General features: G+C 46.9%; 1 protein-coding gene and 1 pseudogene across 1 annotated transcript; one reads left to right on the top strand and one right to left on the bottom strand.

The window, feature by feature from the left end:
- The first annotated feature begins 9,825 nt into the window (after positions 1-9,825).
- On the top strand, positions 9,826-17,102 carry LOC130865285 (Golgi to ER traffic protein 4 homolog; annotated as a pseudogene).
- Positions 17,103-18,304: 1,202 nt separating this feature from the next.
- Positions 18,305-22,524, bottom strand: LOC130865141 (atrophin-1-like). The gene has a single exon (XM_057756017.1). It carries the CDS (start codon positions 22,151-22,153, stop codon positions 18,305-18,307), a length of 3,849 nt encoding a protein of 1,282 aa, XP_057612000.1. The 5' UTR covers positions 22,154-22,524.
- Between the last annotated feature and the right edge of the window lie 3,309 nt (positions 22,525-25,833).

The following is a 25,833-nucleotide window of genomic DNA, read 5'->3' as shown; positions in this document are numbered from 1 at the left end:
AGAAAGACCTATTCTCTTTCAATCTTGTACTCATATGGATCTTAGCATATTTTATAAGCTCCTGAATTCCTCATCATACTCAGGTGCAGCAGTGGGAGGCAGCTGCTATTGCATTATAGGTAGCTTCTTATATCTCTGTTTGTGTTGGCTTTGTGAATTAAGTAATCTCTTTGAGGATTGTCAACACAAAGTTTTCTCGCAGCTCCTAGAGTTCCCATGGATCTTACTCATCTCTTTCCTGTCTCATATTTCAATAATATGTGTCTTCCTTTGGGGGGTTCATATCGAGGGATGACATTTTGATCATCCTTTCAAAGGACCAGCTCTTTGTTTCAACTGCCAAGTGATCTCTAGCTATGTTCTTTCTTATCCTTTCTCATAACAGTTTTGAGGCTGGAATGTTGTGCTTTGTTTGTTTGCTTTTTGCATCTTTGACCACCAAGATGCGTCATTAGGATGTTTGTGAGACTTTTGATTTCTTGACGTACAAACTGATTGTCAGAACTTTGTCTCCTAATGTTGATTTTGCTTTTTTTTTCATTTCTAGCATCTTATTGCAGAGCCAATCCCCACCAGAAAAGATGGAGGACATGGCAGATGAAGTATCCTGGGTCCATCTCACTGATGACAGTTTACAGTCTTCCAAACAATTAGCGTCGGAGTACTCTATTTCAAGCCTTGTCAACACAACCTGCTCACTGACTAACATAATGGCAGAAGAGAACTGTGACACAATTTTGCCAAATAGATTTTATTGGACCTTAGCCAAAAACGACGCCCTTTTTCAGAAAAATCGTATCTACAGGTGGAAAAGCAAATATCATCCACAGGTCTGCTACTCCAGGAGGCTCTCTCTTCATCTCACCCTCCCTCGCTTTCCACTGAGGAGAAGGTGGAGTGAGCTGGCTCTGCCAACCTTCATGACAGAACCCAAAGTAAAGAAAGGCCAGGAGGTAAATGAAAAAACTAGCAAGGGTTTCTCTAAGTCCAGCTCCCCTGATTTATACATCAGATCTTAACTCACCTGCGAATTCTGCCCCACAGGGTGCTGATATGAAGGCAGAAAATGCTGCAAACAAATCATCTGAGGCCACTAAGATGGAGGACATCACTTATACTAACACAAATTTAGATGTGTTAGAGATCGTGGAAGACATCAACGAACAAAAAGATCTTGAAGGAGATGTTCCTGACATCACACAGAACAATACCACCTGTTCCGACATCAACCACCTGAACACAAGGGATATCCTTTATGCTGTGTCCCCTCCATCTCCTTCCCAGCATGAAAACGACTATGAAATAGTCGAAGACGTTATGAGGAGGGTGTTACCATCAAAATCTCCAGACGAGCAGCTCCAGAAAGCACCCATAGCTGCCAACAAGCACACTAGAAGGGGCTGTAAGTGTGTCAAAGGGAAGATCAAGAACTTGTTTGTAAGGCTTTCTTGCTGCCTTCCTACCCGAAGCAAAGAGTATACAACATCTAGGTAAGGATAACAAGGACTGGGAAATGGAGATCCAAGAAAATGATGTACTTGGATGACAAAATTAACATTTGTCTTTGATATGTTCTTAGCAAGGCACTTTGCCACAGGCAGGCATCAGCCATTTGTAGGATACGAACGTTAAGATATCCGGCAACCTAGAAGTAGCTTTCACAGTGATGCCTGCTCATGAAGAGACTGGGGTGGTTGAGACAGAAGCAGACAGCAGAGTGTGTTGGCAGGGTCTGGGGTGCAGTGAGACAGGAGGAAGGAGCCTTTGTGAAAGGGACAACAGTTTAGGAAGGAAGAATCTTATGGAAAGCTCTGGCACCACAGAGCAGATTTTTCTTTTTTTTCTCTTTCTTTTCTTGTTTTTCTTTACTTTCTACATTTACTTCAACTTTTCTCTTTTCATTACCAACCATTTTCTACTATCTATGCATTTATCTTTGCCATTTTGTACATTGGTTTATTTCTAAACCTTAAAGCTGTTGTCAGTACATATTAGCTGTAAAATTAAAGCATTCAACAACTCACCAGCTTTGTTACTTCCCACAGCATTTCCCTGGTCTGATCAATTCCCTTATAATTGTAAGACTCTTCACCAGCCACCATGCCATACGTGAGACAAAATATGGCTGGGAATCTTGAGGTACAACACATTTTCTATGACATCGCAGTGTCCAGGACAGGCTACGAAGCCTATGATTCCCATAATTGGGAGTTTAATAAGAAGGGAACGGACTGTCACTAGTTTAGAAACCAGGAGGTCTGTGGCAGTCAGATTCACTAGAGAACTTGAGGGTCTAGGTGAAAGCAATATTGACGAAGCCCATGTGTTCACTCTCCAGTGAATAACACATCTCTCACTCAGGTCAGCAGAAAGCTCACTGAGTGCATTCTAGGCATTACTGCTGTTTTCTTTAGAGTCAAAATGTTCTCCTAAATGATCTAATGATAGAGGTCTAACACTATCTCATCATCTCTGAATTCCTGGTCACTACAGGGGGTGCTATCTGGAGAAGTTGTGAAACAGTCAGGTAGTAGAACCCAGAAGGAGAAATTGGGCATTACAGGAAATGGAACCTGGAACAGCCATGCAAGCATGCTTGAGATCCTCATTCCCTGGTCTCCATTCGTGCCTTTCCTGTGCATTGTGACCCAGGGTGTGAGTGGAGGACTTATGGAAGTGATGTTGCTTCTTCTAAGGACTGGGTCACTCTCAGGAAGAAAGAAATGCAGTTCTGGGAGACACAAGGAAAGAAATTCCTTTTGTCCTGAAGAGCATGAATGCAATGGACAGATTGTGAGGTCTTGCAGACCCTGCTCATTGAAGGCACTGGCCAGTCTGGGTCTTGCCTTACATTGCAGAGAAGGTATTGCCTTGTTAGCTTTAGGGAATTTGGACTCAGAATTTGGGTCAAGTTCACATGGTTACTTTGATCACTTGGAAACAGACATGTTGATCTGATTTGACCAAAAGGGTTGTGGTTCTTTCCTGAATTGTTGGTTTTTATATATATATTTGAATGGTGTTTGAATTGATTTGTGCTTTCAAATTAGTTTCTTGTTTCAAACCACCTTTATTTTTTCTCTTAAATGAGTATGATTCATTGACATTTCAAAAATATTCTATTCTAATTTTAAGTCGTCACTAGTAGGAGATAATTGCAGAAAGTAAGCTTTACAATGAGGGGCACTGTGAATATACCCCCAGTTTGATTACATCCTCCAATCTTTTGTTGAGCCCCAAATGTCACATATTCTCTTGATGGCCTTGTTGAATAGCCATGTCCCATCCACCACAAAACAAAACTTCAATTAGGGACCTCCCACCACAATACTATGTTCAATGAGGCCTACCATCTTTTAGAATACATCCATGTAAGGGTAAGAAAAAAATGAATATCTGGAGTGGAGAGGTGATGACGTTTATCTTAGAGAGTTCTGAGAGAACTTATAGACATAGTGAAAAAACCACTGAAGCAGTTCCAACCTCAGATAATGCAGACCCAAGACCCTAGTCTAGCTCAACTCAAGAGTTTCTGACTCTATCCTTCTTCTGACTATGGTGCTCACCCAAGACTGGGGGAATACATCCGCAGGGTTTGATGTGAAAGGACTCACACTTCGATATGTGCCTGAATGCTTGATCTCTGGAATGCTGATTGGTTTGGGAAGACAGAAAACATTAAAGTATTGGAAAGAAGCAGGAGGAATTAGGTGACTGAATGCAGCAAGGGCCTGCCAAAGCCATGGAACCAGTTCCTTCAGCCTCATCTTGCCAGGTCAACTTCCCTAGCTCCTCTATCTGCCATGCCTCCCCTGTATTCAGAGGGCATGAGACAAGGAAGACCTTTTGTCCCTTAAGTTGCATTATGTTAAGGATATGTTCACTGCCATGATAAAAATAATGCAGTCCTATTATTAGACAGAGAACCTACCTTGTGTTACTCCTTGCTGTTACTGGTCCAACCTTGCCAGTTACATAACTTGTCCTTTGTGAGAAATGATAGGAATTTGTTCCCAAAGGACATTCAGTGGTTTGGACTTGATTGTGAAGCTGAAGAGAAAGTCATGTTGGATGGAGAGGCTTTGTATGTAGCATTGGTCCTGATACAATTGGGATTTCCCAGTCTCTCGGACATTAACATTGGGAGTCTTCCTCTCGTTGCCATGAGTTTCATGTTTTGTGCAATCGTTGAAGTCACAGAGTCACTGCTGGTGTCTGAGACATTGATTTCTACTTGTGCCCATTTGACTTTTTTTCTAGATTTGATCCCTTTTTTCAATTTTGTTTGGCCATGTGGTACTATAATTTCTTTTGGGGTTTGTTGTTTTATTTCAAACCTTAACTATGAAATGTAGAAAATATGCCTTGAGACATGTATCTATGAGCATGGATCATTTTCATCTGCTGGTTATATTGCAAAATCCCCTGGCATGTGCATATTGCACTCCCCTTTTAAGAATCCACAAACACATCCATGGCTCTAGTTAGCTCAGGATATGTCTGGAACTTGCACAGTACATCCAATGCTGTGTCCGTGTGTATTTCAGAAAACTACAACATTTCATTCTTCATGGAAGAGTATGGACTCTTAGTGCTAAACTTGTCTGTTAACTGATGATCCTTTTTGTGTGGACTAACCCCTAGTACTCCTTGCTGAAGCCCTGAGAACATGAGATATCTCTTAGGTATTCTTAAACAGTGTTGAACAGGGAATCTTATTTCAGATGATGGACATCAAGAACATTACAATATACATTTTGTGAGTGTGTGTAGTAGTGTGTGTGTTTGTGTGTCTGTGTATGTGTGTTTGGTTGTGTGCACCCTCAAATGTGCATGAGTGTGTGTGTGTGTGTGTGTGTATTCATTGTTTTGGCATCGGGGTACTACTGCCATCTTAGAATGTTTAGAAAGATATTTTTTTTCACTGGTGAAGCAGCTTGAGGATCATTGATCTCCATTGTTTTTAAAGACAGCAGGTATGTTCCTTTATGCAATCTTTGGTCCTGGCTCTCCTTATACGGAAAGACTTATATTCTTTCAATCTTGTACTCATATAGATCTTAGCACATTTCATAAGCTCCTCAATTCATCATCATAACCAGGTGCAGCAGTGGAAAGGCAGCTGGTGGTGCATGTTTGGTAACCTTTTACATCTCTGTTTGTGTCTGGTCCATGAATTTAGCAATATCTTTCTTTGAGGATTGTCAACACTTTGGAGTACAAGGTTTTCTCACAGCCCCTAGAGTTCCCATGGATCTTACTCATCTCTTTCCTGTCTCACATTTCAATAATATGTGTCTTCCTCTGGGGGGTTCATGTAAAGTGTTGTCAGATTTGTTCATCCTTTCAAAGGACCAGCTCTTTGTTTCAACTGCCAAGTGATCTCTAGCTCTGTTCTTTCTTATCCTTTCTCATAACAGTTTTGAGACTGGAATGTTGTGCTTTGTTTGTTTGCTTTTTGCATCTTTGACCACCAAGATGCGTCATTAGGATGTTTGTGAGACTTTTGATTTCTTGACGTACAAACTGATTGTCAGAACTTTGTCTCCTAATGTTGATTTTGCTTTTTTTTTCATTTCTAGCATCTTATTGCAGAGCCAATCCCCACCAGAAAAGGTGGAGGACATGGCAGATGAAGTATCCTGGGTCCATCTCACTGATGACAGTTTACAGTCTTCCAAACAATTAGCGTCGGAGTACTCTATTTCAAGCCTTGTCAACACAACCTGCTCACTGACTAACATAGTGGCAGAAGAGAACTGTGACACAATTTTGCCAAATAGATTTTATTGGACCTTAGCCAAAAACGACGCCCTTTTTCAGAAAAATCGTATCTACAGGTGGAAAAGCAAATATCATCCACAGGTCTGCTACTCCAGGAGGCTCTCTCTTCATCTCACCCTCCCTCGCTTTCCACTGAGGAGAAGGTGGAGTGAGCTGGCTCTGCCAACCTTCATGACAGAACCCAAAGTAAAGAAAGGCCAGGAGGTAAATGAAAAAACTAGCAAGGGTTTCTCTAAGTCCAGCTCCCCTGATTTATACATCAGATCTTAACTCACCTGCGAATTCTGCCCCACAGGGTGCTGATATGAAGTCATTAGAGACACCCAAGTCAGCAGAAAATGCTGCAAACTTAACATCTGAGGGGACACACAAGGACGCTAAGGTGAAGGCCACCAGAAACCTTTTTCGAAGGTTTTTCTGCTGCCTCTGCATGCCAAGGACAAAAGAGACAACATCCAGGTAAGGAATAACAAAAGAATGGAAATTGCACTTTTAAGGAAATGTGGTGGGTGAGGCCAGTTAATCTCTTATGATTTGAGCTGACTTTTCGAAGGCACTTTGCCCATGGCACTTTGTCTCCTAATGTTGATTTTGCTTTTTTTTTTTCATTTCTAGCATCTTATTGCAGAGCCAATCCCCACCAGAAAAGGTGGAGGACATGGCAGATGAAGTATCCTGGGTCCATCTCACTGATGACAGTTTACAGTCTTCCAAACAATTAGCGTCGGAGTACTCTATTTCAAGCCTTGTCAACACAACCTGCTCACTGACTAACATAGTGGCAGAAGAGAACTGTGACACAATTTTGCCAAATAGATTTTATTGGACCTTAGCCAAAAACGACGCCCTTTTTCAGAAAAATCGTATCTACAGGTGGAAAAGCAAATATCATCCACAGGTCTGCTACTCCAGGAGGCTCTCTCTTCATCTCACCCTCCCTCGCTTTCCACTGAGGAGAAGGTGGAGTGAGCTGGCTCTGCCAACCTTCATGACAGAACCCAAAGTAAAGAAAGGCCAGGAGGTAAATGAAAAAACTAGCAAGGGTTTCTCTAAGTCCAGCTCCCCTGATTTATACATCAGATCTTAACTCACCTGCGAATTCTGCCCCACAGGGTGCTGATATGAAGTCATTAGAGACACCCAAGTCAGCAGAAAATGCTGCAAACTTAACATCTGAGGGGACACACAAGGACGCTAAGGTGAAGGCCACCAGAAACCTTTTTCGAAGGTTTTTCTGCTGCCTCTGCATGCCAAGGACAAAAGAGACAACATCCAGGTAAGGAATAACAAAAGAATGGAAATTGCACTTTTAAGGAAATGTGGTGGGTGAGGCCAGTTAATCTCTTATGATTTGAGCTGACTTTTCGAAGGCACTTTGCCCATGGCACTTTGTCTCCTAATGTTGATTTTGCTTTTTTTTTTTCATTTCTAGCATCTTATTGCAGAGCCAATCCCCACCAGAAAAGGTGGAGGACATGGCAGATGAAGTATCCTGGGTCCATCTCACTGATGACAGTTTACAGTCTTCCAAACAATTAGCGTCGGAGTACTCTATTTCAAGCCTTGTCAACACAACCTGCTCACTGACTAACATAGTGGCAGAAGAGAACTGTGACACAATTTTGCCAAATAGATTTTATTGGACCTTAGCCAAAAACGACGCCCTTTTTCAGAAAAATCGTATCTACAGGTGGAAAAGCAAATATCATCCACAGGTCTGCTACTCCAGGAGGCTCTCTCTTCATCTCACCCTCCCTCGCTTTCCACTGAGGAGAAGGTGGAGTGAGCTGGCTCTGCCAACCTTCATGACAGAACCCAAAGTAAAGAAAGGCCAGGAGGTAAATGAAAAAACTAGCAAGGGTTTCTCTAAGTCCAGCTCCCCTGATTTATACATCAGATCTTAACTCACCTGCGAATTCTGCCCCACAGGGTGCTGATATGAAGTCATTAGAGACACCCAAGTCAGCAGAAAATGCTGCAAACTTAACATCTGAGGGGACACACAAGGACGCTAAGGTGAAGGCCACCAGAAACCTTTTTCGAAGGTTTTTCTGCTGCCTCTGCATGCCAAGGACAAAAGAGACAACATCCAGGTAAGGAATAACAAAAGAATGGAAATTGCACTTTTAAGGAAATGTGGTGGGTGAGGCCAGTTAATCTCTTATGATTTGAGCTGACTTTTCGAAGGCACTTTGCCCATGGCACTTTGTCTCCTAATGTTGATTTTGCTTTTTTTTTTCATTTCTAGCATCTTATTGCAGAGCCAATCCCCACCAGAAAAGGTGGAGGACATGGCAGATGAAGTATCCTGGGTCCATCTCACTGATGACAGTTTACAGTCTTCCAAACAATTAGCGTCGGAGTACTCTATTTCAAGCCTTGTCAACACAACCTGCTCACTGACTAACATAGTGGCAGAAGAGAACTGTGACACAATTTTGCCAAATAGATTTTATTGGACCTTAGCCAAAAACGACGCCCTTTTTCAGAAAAATCGTATCTACAGGTGGAAAAGCAAATATCATCCACAGGTCTGCTACTCCAGGAGGCTCTCTCTTCATCTCACCCTCCCTCGCTTTCCACTGAGGAGAAGGTGGAGTGAGCTGGCTCTGCCAACCTTCATGACAGAACCCAAAGTAAAGAAAGGCCAGGAGGTAAATGAAAAAACTAGCAAGGGTTTCTCTAAGTCCAGCTCCCCTGATTTAAACATCAGATCTTAACTCACCTGCGAATTCTGCCCCACAGGGTGCTGATATGAAGTCATTAGAAACACCCAAGTCAGCAGAAAATGCTGCAAACTTAACATCTGAGGGGACACACAAGGACGCTAAGGTGAAGGCCACCAGAAACCTTTTTCGAAGGTTTTTCTGCTGCCTCTGCATGCCAAGGACAAAAGAGACAACATCCAGGTAAGGAATAACAAAAGAATGGAAATTGCACTTTTAAGGAAATGTGGTGGGTGAGGCCAGTTAATCTCTTATGATTTGACCTGACTTTTCGAAGGCACTTTGCCATGGGCAGGCTTCAGTCATTTACAGGACTTAAACATTAAGGTTTCTGGAACCCCAAAAGGTGCTTTCACACTGAATCCTATTCATGAAGAGACTAGCATAGTTGAGACAGAAGCAGATAGCAGAGGTTGCTGGCAGGGCTTGCGGATGCAGGGGAACTGGAGGGAGAAGAGCTTTCAAAGGGACAACAGTTTAGGAATGGAAGAAGTATGTGGAGAACTCTGGTTCCTCAGTTCAGCTTTTTGCTAAGTCTTTCTATGTCAATGTCACTAAAACAGTCCTTTGTTCATCTCTTTTCAAGGGCTGACGATGCGGCCCTGACCCGGGATTCCTAAACCCCGGGTCTGTGTTCGGCCTGGTTGGGGCATAACAGTTTCTGGAGCAAGCCAGGCCAGAGCATGAAAGGAGGTGTGCCCCAAACATCTACCTGATAGACAGCTCCAGCCACCAGGGCATGAGCTCTGTACCCCTCCTCTCCTACTGGGTGCAAGGGTGAACTTCATTTGTTCCCAGAAGAAGTAGCTGGACATAGAAGCCTGTCACATCATCATGGGCGATGACGAGGCATCCATCCTGCTTCAAGTCCACATGAGAAAAGTTAAGTGTCCCAGATGACTCTGGGTCCCCATCTCCTCCTCCCCTCACTTCCATCAACAGAATCAATGAGCACCTGTAAAGAAGCGCTTGCACACTTTCCTCTTAGGTGGTAAGGAGGCACAGGAAGAGGAGGGGGAAGGAGGAGTGGGGAAAGTGGGACATGTCAAAGGATAAAAGCAGTGAGAGAGGGCAGAAGAAAGGGCTTGCATCTGGATGGGGAGGAGGTGATTTATCCAGAGGAAATTCCATTCTGAGAGCAGAAAAGTAAGGAATGAATGTGTGGGTGGTGACAGGGTCCACAACCAAGAAGGAGAGGAGCAAAATTCCCCTGAAGAGGAGGTTAGGAGCGAATGGTGCATGTGTACCCCGAGAAGATGACCCTATCTTCCTCATGGGTTCCAGCTTGCTCCAAGCTGCAGCAGGTGAGTGCTGCCTGAGAAATCTGTTCTCGTCCTGAGGTGCTCAGAGAGGGTGTGGCTGCAGAGAAGAGAAGCCACATGTTTTCAGGAGCCTCTTCTTCTTTCTGCTTGACCGAGTTCAAGCCTTCATCTTTCATGCCCTAAGGTGCTGTTGTCTCAGCCAATGATTATTCAGACAGATAAATTTGATGTCCCCATGGGGGATTCCTTGACTTTGAGTAAACAGCAAGATAGGTGTTTGTACTAGAAATAGGTAAACAGTGCTTAAAAGGACTGGGAAACATCACTGCCCAGAAAAAGTCAACAAACTTGGAACATCTTTGAGCCCAGGGCCATCATCAGGCTTTAGTTTAGAAGGAAACCCGATTGCCAAGGAGCTGCAGATGATGGCCAGTGGTATGGTGTGCAGCCTTGTTGAGGGAGCTGCCTGCAGTCTTCTCCTGCCCACCATACATATATGGAGCATCTTCCTGGGTCACCAGGGGCAAGCCAGCTGACAAGCTTTTCAGGGGTCCAATCTTGAGATCAGTCAGGTGTAGTGAATTCGTGTCCAATGTGCATCTCCTTGTGGTAGATGATGAGTTTCTGTATCATGGTCTTGATGTACACCAACCATCCCAATTGTGTGCTCTCCTCTGCAGAGGCCAATGGTCCTGTCCTGGTGAATGGGAGTATGGTTCTTTGTGACAGTTTATCAATTGTCCGGAATCCACTTCATTGGCTACATCATGTAGATGAAATCTTGACCGAGTCCTATATGGTGCCCTGTTCACCCCAGTCATAATAATAGTCAGTGTTAGTACAGTCAGTCATCATTTTATTCTAATAATTCCTGCCATTATATGTTACTTGATTATTTTTATTATACCCTTGAACATTCTTTGTTTTATTGATTTGATTATATTGTGCCAAGTATGATTTGTTTGATGATCTAGTCTATTTGGAGTTCTGTATGCTTCTTTTACCTTAATAGGAAGCTCAATCTTTAGGTTAGGGAAGTTTTCTTCTATGATTTTATTGGAAATAGTTTCTGTTTCTTTGACTTTGCTTTCTTCGCCTTCTATTCCCCTTAATCATGGACTTGGCCTTTACATAATATCCCAATTTTTCTGGTGCTTTGTGGTGGAAATTTTATTAGATTTAACATTGTTATTGACTGGGAAAACAATTATCTTCTATCTTGTCTTCAATGTCTGCGATTTTTGCTTCTATCTCTTACATTCTGTCAGTAAGTCTTACCTCTAGGATTCTTGCTCCAGTCCCTTACACTGTTTCCAGTTCTCCCTTGGTTCCACTTGTCTTTATCGAATCTTTTTTTTTCATGTGTACCCTTGACCTGTCTTCTTCATTCAAATCCATTGTTTGTGTTCCAAAGATTTCATTCATGTCCTCCTAAGGTCCTTGACCATTCTCATAATAGCTATTTTGAAGTCCTTGTTCTGTGTGTCAGCTGTTTGCCTTGCTTGGGAACTACTGAAGTCCTACTGATGAGCTCTAATGGAGACACACTGTTGGGCTGTTTTGATTCTGTCCTCATGCTGACATCCAGCCATCTGGGCTTAGAAAAATTTCACTTCCAGTAGTTGATATCTGGTCTTGCCTGTCTGTTGGGTAGGTTTTTCATTCCTTAGTTTCTGTTGCCCTCACAGGATTTCTGGAGGGGGTGTGGTGGCTGTGGGTAGCCTTTAGAGAGTGCTCTGAGTCTCTCCCAGGTGTGGCCACTGGTGGTTGCAGGTGGGCAGTGTTTCTAGTATTGGGAGATTGCAGGAAAGAGTAGGATGAGCTAGATTGGCAAGTGTCTCATCAGATACATAAGGAGGGAGAAAAGTTTGGTCAGCCTTCTGGATCTCTAAAGTCCTTAGGGAGTTGGATTAAGAGGTGAAATCACATCCCTGTCCAGCACGTGGTCTTGTACAGTCTTAGGGATGAGACTGAGTGTTTGAAAATGGAGGACAGAAAGGAGAGGAAATATTGCCTATTTGCTTCCATGGTCAGCATGGGCTGCAGTGACAGACTGTCTCCAGTGAAGGAGACCAAGACAAAGGAATGGGATGAAGAGAAGGCTGAGAGAGAGGATTTGTTTACTCCAGGAATGGGGACAGAAAAAGGAGAGTCCAGAACAGGTGGCCTGCTATAAAGCTGGGAATAAGACTGGGGAACTGGGATTGGAGGATGAGAATGAGATTGAAGTTCACCTACTTGCAAGTGTGTCTAGGGACATAGTGTCTCTGGTGTTGCTGGCTGAGATAAAGTGGTGGGAATTGGATGCAGTGGTGTAGGAGAAGAATGATGGATTTGAAATTTGTACATCGACTAGCGAAACATACAGACACTGGAAGTGAGTGCAGGAATCTCATAAATGAGTGTCTGATCGTGTATGGGGCAGACTATTGTATAGGCGAAAAGTTGAGACTGTAGTGCAGTAAATTCATTTGATAGTTACTGGAATATGTTCCCCGAATAATGAATTCTTTGAGGAACCCCAAATATATATATCTTTGTGGTAAATCACATACCAATGAAATAATCTGATGGCATTCTCTGTGGGAAAGTTAACAATGTGTTATTTCCTTTTATTTTTGTAAGAGTGTTAAAGATGTCTTCTGGATGTGGCAATCTTTTCAGAAGATCAAAGGATATGATCTAGTAGAATCCAGCTGGATTCTGAGGCCTGTGTTCTGTGGTGACTAATGATCCTGTTAGAGCTCACCCTGTGCTCACTGAGGAGACTCAGCAGTGCTGTCCTTCTGTCCTGTCAGAGCCCAGGGTGAAAGGAGTCAGCCAGAGCTGGTGATTACTGCTATGACTCCCCAAAACTGAAATCCTACCTAGCTACTCCTCAGGCTCCCATGGAAGCTGAGCTTTAGCAGCAGGGCTCACAAGGGTCTTGGCAGCCTCAGTGGAAACATTCCCAAAGGAAGAGCCACTTCTCTGCAGGGGCGGGAAAGGAGGCCTAGGACAACCTGGACTCCCTGAGGAGAACTTTGGTCTTGAACTGCTTCTTTCACTGCAGGGCAGGGACAGGCATAAGAGCTCTGCTGTCACCCTGGCTGTATCTGCATCTGAAGCACAGATCACTACTACACTTTACCACAGCATCTCATCTACCATCTGTTCGTCTCTATTACTGCAAGGATCCTTTCCCAGTCCATCCTGCCCTCTGCTTCTTGGCTAACATTGCCTGCACCTTGATCATGGAAATCAGTTCCACTGTCTCTAGGGTACAATGAGGTAAAAAAGTCAAATATCTGTTCCTCATATCTCCTTGGATACCCCTATGAGTCAATAATAACCAGTCCTGTAAGAAATATTAAATGATCATTTTTCTTGTCAAATACTATAAAACAAATGCTGTTTTTCCTTCAACCCTGAACACTCCTGAGCCTTTTAGACTTTCTTCCTCCATTCCCAATGTCCCATTCTAAATGCCCACTTCTCTTCAAGTGTTAGACATGTTCTTCCAGACAGATGGAACCAATTTCCTTTCCTTTTTTAAAAAAGAAAACAGAATATCTATACATCCAGTGACCTCCTCTTCTCTTTGCCTTCTTCACTGTTCATAATTCCTTTCCAGACTAGCTCTAACTGTGCATACACTGTGAAGTTGGACCTCAGCTCATCCAAACAACTACTTTCCTTCCTTTGGTCATGGATAATAGTGTTAACAGGGATAAAAAGTACAGCTTACTCTCCAGGTATGCTTGCTCTGCCACTTCTGTGAGCATCTATTCTCCTCATTAGAAGTTGCATCAGTAAGATGCTTTAGTGGGAGTGGTGGTCTCTTTCTTTGTATTCTCAAGACCACTTTTAACAGACTCCAGCTCTTTCTGTGAATCTAACTATGCATCAGGTAATATAGGCACCACACACACCTTTGGGTTGTGGCCCGGTGGTGGGCCTGGATATTACATTCAAGTCTGGCACAGGTGAGTTTCTCAAGATGACAGAGACAAGAGAAACAGTGCAGGATACTCAAACTCCTGGGCCTCGATCCATCTCCACATCTGCAACAGTATTTGTCTACACTGCTGCCTTTGTACACAGCTTCTGCTTACAGTATCTTCTATTCGTTCACATTCAATGATTCTAAGTGATCATAAAATGCCAATAAAACAGACATCAAGGTTATGATTGGTTTACTAATCCAAGTACTTTCCATTGAACCTAGTGTTTAAAGGGAATCCCATGGAGTTGGCATTTTTCTCTTAAATATAGAAATATCAGCCTGTGCTTGGTACATTTTACTAATGGAAAATGATTCTGGAAAGCTCTATGTCTGAATACACTCCTGTTTCCACATTATCATGTGTCATGTGGTTAATATATCACTAACCCCTAAGTGGGTCCTTGAACCTGCTTTCTTTCCTAAGTCACGGTCTACGACGCATCTTGTACCCTGCACCATCTCCTCTTTTTGCAACGCCTGCTTACTGCATCACTGCTGCACCTTCAAGATCTGTCCCATTTCAGCCTTTCCCTGGTTCTCAGCTGTTGGACTGTATCAGCCTCTGGCAAATGCATTCTTCAAGGCCCCTTCTGTGCAAGTTCAGCCCATTACATCTATCAAAGTAGGGTGTCTAATGTCAGAAGAAACAACAGGCAGCATTTTGGTTAAATATCTCTTGAACATATTAACACATTTGCCTGAAAGCCATACATGACATCTTGACATATTGCCTGGTTCTGCACTCTGCCTGCTACCTGCAGACCCTATGTTGGTATTTGATCTGCATTCTAGGCCATGATGTGTCATCTCCTGTGACATTTATCAAGGCCTACTTCACTGTATGAACCCCTTTTCACCCACAGCATTTTGAACAAGTGCCTCCTCCTCTAAAATAGACAGATCTAATCATCCTTGATCCATTAAAGGCAACAGAATTGTTCATATTATCAGACTCATTTGTCTCTGTTCAGGGTTTGTCATCCTCAGTTCCTGGGTGGGTCCCAAGCTCTCCTGTGTTGATTGCCCATGTGCTGTCCCTGTCCACATTCATCAGGAAATGCATCAGCGATGGCTTTGCTAGGACACATCGCCATGCTCCCTGTAGTTTTCCTTTCATAAGTCTGAAACCCACAGCAGCACTGATACAGTGAACACCTGTGGAAGAGATGGCTGCTCTGCGACTTACAGGAGTGTGCTGAGTCTCTCTCTGGAGTTTCTGCAGGACAGGTGCCCACATGCGATAACCCCAACAGACAGCGGGCCATGACTGACTGAGTCCTCCAATTTGTGAGGAATCAGCAATCGCTCTCCTGTGGATCTCAAAGAGGTCTTTGCACACAGGCCTGGGTGTTTTACCATCTACTTTATATTCCATGGAGAAAGTAATTCACTTCACCTGGCTTGCTCTTTCAGGAACCCACACTGAACTAGGAGGAGTTAGTGAGAACTCATTTGCTTGACTAGCACATCTTCCTCTATGGGGTCCAGATGATGAGATAATGAGACAGCCCAGACAGAAGACCCTGTCTGAGAAGAAGGTGTGCTGAGCCTGCCATTGCTTGGACTCCCCTCATCTTCATTTTTCCATCTCAATGTACAGGTACGGACAGGTCCAAGAGTCCTGGGGAGAACTCCTAAACTCAGTCAATCCCTTCTGGTTCAGATCCCCAAAATGCTGTACCTCAACTCTGCTGTTCACTGTGGTTTCTGCTTTGGCAGGTTCCTTTTCTCAGACTACATTGACAGAAACACCCTCCTCCTCTGTGCCTCTTGGATCAACAGCCAGACTCACCTGCGCCCTGAGGAGTGTAAACGGCATTGGCAATAACATTTACTTGTCCAGCAGATGGAGGGGAGACCTCCCAGAGTTTTCCTGTTCTACTGCAAAGACTCAAACAAGTCACTGAGGCTTAGAATCTCCATTACATTCTCTGGATCCAGAGAAGCCTCAAAAAATGTAAATTTGCACATCTCTGAACTATAGATGAAGGGTGAGGCTCAGCACTGCTGTATTATCTAGGAAAATAGTGTTTCCCACAGTGATACAGGCAGATGGGGAAGTAGCCATCAATAGTAGCTTCTGCCAAAAAACAAATCAGTTCTGGTAGAGTGCATGTAGCAGCCACAGGGAAGGGAGCAAGGAGGCTCCACCAACATCGCCTGCCACAGCACCAGTTCTGAACAGTGCAGAGGCTCATGGTATTGATTTTGGTCACCCAGAAAGATGCCCCCACCACATGGAGGCAAACTGTGTGCAAGCATCGAGAAGGGCGACTACCACAAGGCACACAAGATGTACCTGATGCTCTTCTTCAGATACATGTCTAAAACAAGCATTCAGAATCCTGAGATCTCAGGTACTCAGGAGTATTTCTCTTCTTCGGTCATGGCCAGCAGAGCAGTCCAGGCTGACATGACCATGCCGGTCCTCGAATCCCTGGAGAAGGTATTAGTGTATATAGCTGATGAACTGTTAGAGAATTGTAGAGCCAGCTACAGTGTTCAGTTTGATGGATCTAAATTCTCAAGAGCAAGTAGTGTTGGTGGCCAGAGCTGAAGTGGTCCAGTGGAGGATCTGGGAAACTGGGCCATCCCAGCTTCCACCAGCCCCTCACGCTGTGGGGTCTGCAATACTACTGTAAGTCTCAGTATTACTTCCTGCCCTCCACTGAGGGCAAGGGCTGTACCAACATGACAAACAGGTACTCTATTGCACAAGGCTTCTGAAGCGGGTGGGTGAGTTCATGGCCCAGGCTGTGTACAACTGTTTCTCTGTTTGAAAAACAAGAAAGGTGCCCACGGGATCTTTACAAGGTGCGCAAAGAAGGTCCCGTCCATCGAGGGGACTTTCTTTCAATCCCTGCTCAACTTCATCAGGTTTCTGCTGCTGGCTGTGGACAAGATGACTGTGTTCACAGTGAGCACAGCCTGATTACCTACATGGGGACTCCATGTACAAAGTGTACCTGGACAGGGGAGCTGCCAAAGCAGACCTCCTCCAAAGAGGGCAACCTGGGAACAAGCTGAGCAGCCTCGTGGACTCCTCAGAGCAGGATGGGGATGAGTACGAGGATGACAGAAGCCTCATCAGCCTGCCTGGAAGCTGCCTGGCCAGCATGGAGACGTGCATGACCAGCACCACTGGGACGGATTCAGTGCCAGTCTGGACATGAGGCCCCTTACACAGTGGGTTCCTGTTCCGGGGCTGGAGGGGCCACCTGTGCAGAGTCTGCCCCTATTTATGTATGGAGGTCAAGGGCTGTGTGGTCAGGACCAAGAACAAAGCCCAGCTTCTGCTGCCCACCCATGTTCCTCATATCTCCCACAATAAAGCACAAGTCCTGCTGCAGCACCCTGCTGCCGTCCTTGTCTCTGGTTCCTTGTGGAGGGCTCTAGTGGGACAGGCAGCCTGGTATCGGTAACCGGTTTCCCTTCTTATGTGTCCATTGTTGCCACGGCATGCCAGAGGAGTGGTGCTCACTACTGGGGGCCATGCAGGATCCTGAACCCTGCAGATGAGGGCACTTTCTTGTTTTATTTCTGTTTGGACACAGAGTTATTTTACAATCATGGTGCACTTCTCAGGGAAAGTATATGTTCTGTGGTGGCCAAGATCCTTGGAGGTAGAGATTAGTTATTCAATCTACAGCCCTGCTAATCTCCATAAGCCCCACGCTGCTGTTCTGCAGATGTTTTAAAGGATGTAGTAGGTTTTCATATCTTTCAAGTTGTAGTATTTATTTTTTTCTGGGTGAGTGATTTTGCAATCTAATGTTTAGGACTTAACCATTTTAAGAGTCCAGGAATGAGCAACCAACTCTATTACCACAGATAATGTCCATGCTACCAGTCAGATTGTAAAGGGAGACACCATATTTTTTACAATTAAAATAAATAAAACTTCTGGATTACAACACCTCTAAGCTGCTTAGGAAGGAAGAAGATGTGCCCTATTTTCTATAAAATGGAATTTAAAGGAAGGCTTATGTCAGTTGGTTCTCATTTTTTTCTAAAGGTCTGTTTACGTTTTGAACCTATTTTTGATTTAATTTCTCTTACCCAGAATTTTGATCTCTGATCTAGAATTTTACCCATTTCATTAGGGTTTCCTGGTTCATAGATTTCAGAAATGTCTAGCCTTGTGATTTTTTAGAAAATTATTTCTTGAGATTATACTTACATCATATACCTTTTCCCTTTATTCATCTCAGTCCTTCCCGTGTACTCTGCCTGGTTCTCTTTCAAACCATGGCCTCTTTGCTCACTTTTACACACATTTATATACATATATGTATTTCTATGTACACAAACACAACCTACTCAGACTATATAATCTTTTTTTTTTTTTTGAAGTGTGAGGATGTTTTTGTTTGGTTGGTTTTGGTCAAATTGTTTTTTAAAGAGCATCATATAGATATTTATATATATAAATTATTAATGTGGGACGGGCAAGGGGCACACATCGCCGAGGGGGGTGCACACAGGGGGATGGGGCAGGGGCAGCAAACAATGCTACGCAAAACAGCCACATCTAACAGATGAAATAATCACACCAATGGGTTAGGGGAGGAGCAGTGGCACCAAGGATTGGGCATGGAGGAGAAGAAAAGCAGGGGATAAGGAAGAGGGACCTGGTCCAAGATACTGTGCACTTTCTGTCCCCACCCTTGCCACTTCCCACCTCTGCACACAACCCTGGGCCTTAACCTTGTCTGTCCCTTCTTCCCTCCCTCCCTCTGCCCAGCTGCAGAAGCTCTGCCAGTGGGCAGCATCCTCTCCTCGGCTCTAGGGGGGTGGGGGTGCGGCAAAAGGGTGGAGTAGTCCTCCAAGGTCTGGGTGAAAGAGCAGTGGGCGCTCTCTGGATCGCAGGTTCTACAGCGGTTGTCGCTCTCCTTCTTCAGGTGACTGTAGTAGTCCTCCTGGGCGGGCAGTGGTACACTGTGCAATGGGTGATGGGCGTGCAGCCACTGCTGCTGTTCCAGTGCCAAGCGCTGCAGCTCAGCTGACTGGGCGTGCATGGCCTGCAGCTGATGAGCTGCTGACATGGGAGCAGAAAGGGAAGCTGGCAGGTCCCGGTAAGGAGCAGCAAAGAGCTGGTGACGAAGAACTTCGTTCTCGTGCAGAGGGTGAGGAAGAAGGGGATTAGGGAGGGTCCCAGCTGGGTAGGGGATCCGGGTAAGGTGAGACCCTGAGGCCAGGGGGTCAATGAGAGGGTGCACCGAGGCGGAGGCTGCATGAATGGCATCCTGCTGGTGCAGGTGAAGGTGGGAGTGGATGTGGGAGTGCTGGTGGTGATGGGGAGTCACGTTGAGCATCTGCAGTCGGGCCAGAGGGTCATTGCCCAGGGCTGCCACCCTTTCTGCATGCTGCCTTTCAGCTGCCAGCCGCTCAGCGTAAGACATGTCAGGACGCAGGGCTGGCCCAGCTGCCAGCGCTAGCCATTCTCGCTCTAGAGGCCCCAGGCTCGGATGAAACGGGAAGGGATGCAGGCCAGGTGGCCCAGGCTGTAGAGCCAGGCCCCCATGTCGGGGGAAGGGATCCAGGCCTGGCCCGGGGACCCCATGTAGGGGTTCCAGCTCACTAGGCTTCACCTCAAAGCCAGGCTTGAGCCGGTCACGGAGGTCGCGTTCACGGGCTTCCCGCTCCCTTTCGCGGGCAGCTGGGTCGCTGCTGTACAGGGCTGGGACATTGTAACCCAGAAGCCCCGGGTCCACTGCCCCCAAGGGCACATAGAATGGGTGGTTGCGATTGCCAGGAGACATGACATGAGGTCGGGCATATTCACTGAGAGTGCGCAGGGCTGGAGTATCAGGACCCAGGTAAGGGGGCACTGTAGCCACAGCGCTGCCAGGCTCAAAGGGAGGCCGATGGGGCACTGGACCCAGAGATGGGCACTCCACTGGAGCACGGCCCTCCTGGGCCAGCTTCACACTGCGCTCCAGCTCGCGCTCTTTCTCGCGCTCGCGCTCCTTCTCGCGCTCCTTTTCTTCGCGTGCGCGCTGCTCGGCCTCGCGCCGCACTTTCTCCACCAGGTCCGCGCGCTTCTTGGCCAGCTTGGATCCCTCCAGCGGCACGAAGTACAGGTCGCTGCGCGCGCACGAGTTGAAGCCACGGTCCAGGTGCTTATTGAACCTGGCTGACTGACTGGCGTGGCTGGGCACGTCCACCACCTTGGGAGGGGGCGAGGGGCTTCGGGCCGGGGGCACCGGACTCTCGGGGGCTTCATACTCTTCAGCTGGCTCCTGTTTGATCTGCGTGGCAGTCAGGGGCGGCCCTGTCGCTGGGGCCGCGGGTGGTGGAGGCAGAGATGACAAACTCGAAGGCCCCGCAGGTGGCAGGGGCCCTGGCCCCACAGTGGGTGAGCCTGGCTTGAAGGTCCCTGGGCCTGCTGGCGGAGAGGTGCCTCGAAAGCCAGGCGGGGTCCCTGTTCTAAAGGAGGGTGGTGACCCCGGTTTGTATCCAGGTGGAGTGGCGGTCTTATAGGACCCAGGGGATGAGGCTCTCTTGCTGTACTGAGGGGGCCCGGGTGGTGAGGCCATCTTGTAGCCTGCAGGCGAGGAAGCCAAGGTAGCAACGACAGTAGAAAGTGTAGCTGAGGAAGTAGTGACTGGAGGAACGGGTGGGAAGGGGTAGGATGCCCCTTGGGAACCCTGGGATGAGGAGGGGTGCGAGCAGGAGTAGGAGGCTTGAGAGGAAGAGCCGGAAGCATTGGAAGAGGAGGAAACTGGGGGGCCATTGGGACCTGCTTGACTATAGGACACCTGGCCATGAGGAGGAGGCAAGTGTGCTGGCCCCGGTGGGTAGGGCCTCAAAGACCCCAGGGAGGGAGACATGTTGTAAGGGTGTGCATGGTGGGAGCTGCTGCTCTCTAGGGGGTGAGGATATGCCCCGGGTGGAGGGGGCCCGGAGTTTCCAGGATGATGTTGTTGCTGTGGCTGTGGCTGCTGCTGCTGGTGATGGTGATGTGTAGGGGCTGGTGGGTGGGCTGTGGATTGGCCTCCAGCAGGAGGGTAAGGGCCTGGATGGGTGTTGTTGTTGGCCAAGAGGCGGCCATAGGGAGGAGGAGGTGGAGGACCCTGACTCCACACAGCCTGGGATGGGAGGGAAGGCTGGGTATACTTGGGTGGCTGATTAGAGACAGACATACTTGTGGGCTGAGGGAAGGAATGGGGATAACTGGGCAGAGCTTGGGAAGCTGGGTACTGGGAGGCCGAGGAGGAGGAAGAACTAGAAGAAGCTGCTGCAGAGCTACTGGAGGATGAATATGGATACCGCATTGGGGGCCCAGGGGCAGAGGAGGAAGAAGCTGGGGGTAAAGGGTGGGGTGAGGGAGCCAGAGTTGGACCCTTCTCTGGGCCAGGAGGAAGTCCACTCATACCCTGACCCATGGCATGGGGAGAGGGCAGATGCCCAGGGATTGGCTGAGCCCCCATGCCAGGAGGAGAGGCTGAGGCATTGTTGAGGGGTCTTAGGGCAGGTGGAGGAGGCAGGTTTGGGGTCACGTGGGGGAAAGTAGCTGATGGTGGAGCAGAAGGTAAGTTCCCACCACCCACTGGAGCATTAGGTGGCTTTGTTGGAGGGGGACCACTGGCCCCGGAGCTTGATATTGGAATTGGGGTGGTGGGTGGGGGATGCTGCTTGCCTCCACTAGGGGTACCCACTGAAGAGGCAGCTGCTCCCCCTTTGGGACCCATGGGGGGCCCAGATAAAACACCTCCACCAGCATTCCCAGGGTAGAGCTGTGGGTGTGGGGGAGGGGCTCCAGGAGGCGGGCCCTGGAATAATCGAGATGTGGGTGGCTCCATTGGAGCATGATATCCTGTAGGTGTCACAGAAGGATGGGGTTCAAAGCCGGGCTCTGGCTGTCGGGGAGTGCTGTCTGGTGGTGGAGGGGAAGGAGGAAAGAGTGGAGGTGGGTGGTAGGGGCGGGCCGGGCCCTGAGACAGGCCGGAAGATGAATCGGAGTCATTCTCCACACTTCCAGGGCTGTAGATGCTGGGAGATGTGCTTCGGTTATCCTGATCTATGTCCCTAGGGTCACTGCTGCCATCGTCATTAATGCTGCGCCCATCCAAGCTGTCCAGATCCGAGGGAGACTGTGGTCGAGGGAGCTCCTGCTCAGTTTTGGTCTTTTTGGGTGCACTGGTCTCCTCGCTTTCGCTCTCTGAGATCTCCTCACTGCGGCCCTGCTTGCTGGCCTTTGGGGTAGAGGTCTCCTCTACTCGCACCTTCTTGGCAGTCTGCCTGGACTTCTCAGCTTTGCCATCACTGCCGGACGTGCTGACCCCTCCAGGGGAGGCCCGGCCCCTTGATCTCAGCTCTTCCCGGGGCCCAGGGGCCTCTTTCTTCCGTCCACTCCTCATTGACATTGAGTCTTTATTCTGTCGTGTCTTCATTCTTCAGGCTGTGGAGACCCCATTCTCCTCTGCCTGGGCAGCTTAATACAGAATCTCGTATGCTGTACCCCAAGCTCCCCACAGCTGTGGTCTGGGAAGCTGGAAGCAGTTGTAGGCACGTGGTACTCGCAGGGTTTTCTCTGTGAAACACTGCCGAGCCTCAGTGCCCCCTTCACGAAGTAACTAGGTCTGGGATTAGGAAAACAGGGTCAGAGGTGACCTGTGAGCGGCTCGGGACGGCTGGCTGGCTGCGAGTGCAGTCGGGCTCCGGCGCCTCCCGGGGACGGCGGCGGCCACTCCCCGCCCCTCCTCGCTGCGCGGCTTCAGTCGCTGCTGCCGCGGCGGCGGCGGCGGCGGCGGCCCCGGCCCCCCCGGAGGGTGGCCCCCATGCCTCTCTCCCCGCGCAGCCCCGATCGGCTTCTCGCACTCCCCGCCCGCCCGGAACGCGCCGCCCGCCCCTGCCGCGCCGCCCGCCTCCGCCCGCACTCGCGGCCCCAGCGAGGCCCGCGAACCCCGACCCTCCCGCCGCTCGTGCCGCGCGCCCCTAGCCCGCCCCGAGGCCAGCCGCCCACAAACGCGTCCTGGCCCGAGGCCCCGGCCCGGCGCCGGGCTGCGGGCGGGCGGACAGGCGGACGGGCTGGGCGGCGCGTCCTGCGACTCACACAGGAAAGCGGACGGCGGAGGGAGGGCGCTCGGGAGAGGGGGATGGGAGCAGGGAGGAAGAGGGAGAAGGAGGGAGCACGGAGGAACTGAGGAGAGAGGGGCCCGGAGGAGACGCGAGGGAGGGAGCGCGCGGCAGTCGGGGGGCGGAGGATCTATATAATCTTTCTTGTAAGCATGTTTTTAGGTTTGACCATTAGTTTGGGGTCACCAATAGCAAGTGTGTGCTCCTCATGAGGAAGGCTATTTCTCCTACCCTCAACATTCTTTGGTTGAGGTGTTTTTATTTAGACTTGAGTCCTTGGATTTTCATTAGTACATACATGTTGGTGAGACATTATGTTAAATGCTTCTGTTATATGCTACTGGGAGGCACCGTCTCACAGCAAACTTCCTGACTCTCTGTCCCTTACAATCTTTCCACCTCCTCCTACTCAACTTTATCTGGGGTGTGGGAGTGTGAACTACACAACCCTGTGGTTTGATTGATTGTGGTTTTGTGTAGTAGTCTCCATCTGTTGCAAAGGGAAATTCATTGATGAAGGATGATGACTATACTTATCAGTGAGTATAGATTCTTGTTTATAGTTGTTACAGGTTATTCTGGTTTAGTGGCTGTACATTCTCCTATAATAACCATGATTTCTCTAGGACTGAGTAGTTAGGTAGTTTACCCCTACAATGTATGGTATTCCTTTTCACATATGGGTCTTAAAAGCAATTGGAGAGCTTGTGGTCAGCACTAAGGTATGTTTGACAATAGTGCATCTTTAGGGTTATCACAACCTTCTGGTTATCTTTGTGAGTTCAAAGGTATAAAGTTGGGTTAAGATTGTGTAGGTTGGATTTTCCAGCTCCCTATCAGAGAGGCAGCTTCTGTCTCTCCTCTCTCTGTCTCACCTCTCTCTCTCTCTGGTGCCAGAAGAGGGCACCAGATCTCATTACAGATGGTTGTGAGCCACCATGTGGTTGCTGGGAATAGAACTCAGGTCCTCCGGAAGAACAGTAAATGCTCTTAACCACTGAGCCACCACTCCAGCCCCCCATATACCAAAGTTAAATCAGGACCAGGTAAACAATCTAAATAGACCTATTAGTCACGAAGAATTAGAAGTTGTTATAAAAACCTCTCTACCAAAAAAAGCCCAGGTCCAGAAGGCTTCAATGCAGAATTCTACCAGAACTTCCAAGAAGACCTAATACCTATATTCCTTAATGTGTTTCACAATACAGAAACAGAGAAGTCATTGCCAAATTCCTTTTATGAGCTGCAGTTACTCTGATACCAAAACCACACAAAGACCCAACCAAGAAAGAGAACTACAGGACAATCTCACTCATGAACATCGATGCGAAAATCCTCAATAAAATACTGGCAAACCGAATCCAAGAACACATTAGAAAAAGCCTATTATGCATGATCCTAGAGAAGCTAATTAAGAAGGTAAACCCAAAGAAAAACATTTAGGCGATGAAAGGAGACAGAGACAAAGACCCACATTGGAGCACCGGACTGAAATCTCAAGGTCCAAATCAAGAGCAGGAGACAGAGCACGAGCAAGGAACTCAGGACCGTGAGCGGTGCACCCACACACTGAGACAATGGATATGTTCTATCAGGAACTCACCAAGGCCAGCTGGCCTGGGTCTGAAAAAGCATGGGATAAAACCGGACTTGCTGAACATAATAGACAATAAGGACTACTGAGAAGTCAAGAACAATGGCAATGGGTTTTTGATCCTACAGCACATACTGGCTTTGTGGTAGCCTAGGCAGTTTGGATGCTCACCTTACTAGACTTGGATGGAGCTGGGTGGTCCTTGGACTTCCCACAGGGCAGGGAACCTGGATTACTCTTAGGGATGATGAGGGAGGGGGACATGATGGGGGAGGGGGAGGGAAATGGGAGGTGGTGGTGGGGAGAAGGCAGAAATCTTTAATAAATAAATAAATTAATTTAAAAAATTAAAAAAAAAGGAAAGAAAAATTACCCATTATTATCAAGTAGGCTTCACCCCAGGGATGCAGGGCTGGTTTAACATACATAAATCTTGATATGTAATCCATCATATAAATAAACTGAAAGAAAAAAATGATCATTTCATTAGATGCTGAAAAAGCATTTGACAAAATTCAACATCCCTTCATGATAAAGGTCTTAGAGAGATTAGAGTTACAAGGGTCGTACCTAACTATAATAAAAGCTTTTCATAGCAAGATGACAGCTAACATCAAATTAAACGGAGGGAAACTCAAAGCCATCCCACTAAAATCAGGAACATGACAGGGCTGTCCACTCTCTCCATACCTCTTCAATAGTGCTTGAAGTTCTAGCGATAGCAATAAGACAACATAAAAGGATCAAAGGTATTCAAATTGGAAAGGAAGAAGTTAAACTTTCATTATTTGCAGACGGTATGATAGTGTACATAAGCAACCCCAAAAACTCCAGCAAAGAAAAGAACTTCTACAGCTGATAAACACCTTTAGTAGTGTGGCAGGATACAAGATCAATTCCAAAATATCAGTTGCCCTTCTATACACAAAGTATAAGGAAGCTTAGAGGGAAATCACACAAGCATCAAACTTCACGATAGCCACAAATAGCATAAAATATCTTGGAGGTAACTCTAACTAAGGAAGTAAAGGATCTGTTTGACAAGAACTTTAAGTCTTTGAAGAAAGAAATTGAGGAGGATACCAGAAAATAGAAGGATATCCCTTTCTCTTGGATTGGAGGGTCAACATAGTAAAAATGGCAATTCTACCAAGGGCAATTTATAGATTCAATGCAATCCCCATCAAAATCCCATCAAAATTCTTCACAGATCTTGAGAGGAAATTAATCAACTTTATATGGAAAAACCAAAAACCCAGGATAGCCAAAACAATCTTATACAATAAAGGAACTCTGGAGGCATTACCATCCCTGACTTCAAACTCTATTACAGAACTTCAGTATTGAAAACAGCTTGGTATTGGCATAAAAACAGAGAAGTTGATCAATGGAATCGAGTAG

Source organism: Chionomys nivalis, chromosome 23 (genome assembly GCF_950005125.1).
Source record: "Chionomys nivalis chromosome 23, mChiNiv1.1, whole genome shotgun sequence".
Classification (NCBI taxonomy): domain Eukaryota; kingdom Metazoa; phylum Chordata; class Mammalia; order Rodentia; family Cricetidae; genus Chionomys; species Chionomys nivalis.
Note: the sequence above shows the minus strand (reverse complement) of the source record. Positions and strands in the feature narration are given on the sequence as shown.

What these genes read in the sequence shown, in the direction of transcription:
- LOC130865141 (XM_057756017.1), bottom strand. Translation starts at nt 22,153, where the DNA reads ATGAAGACACGACAGAATAAAGACTCAATGTCAATGAGGAGTGGACGG.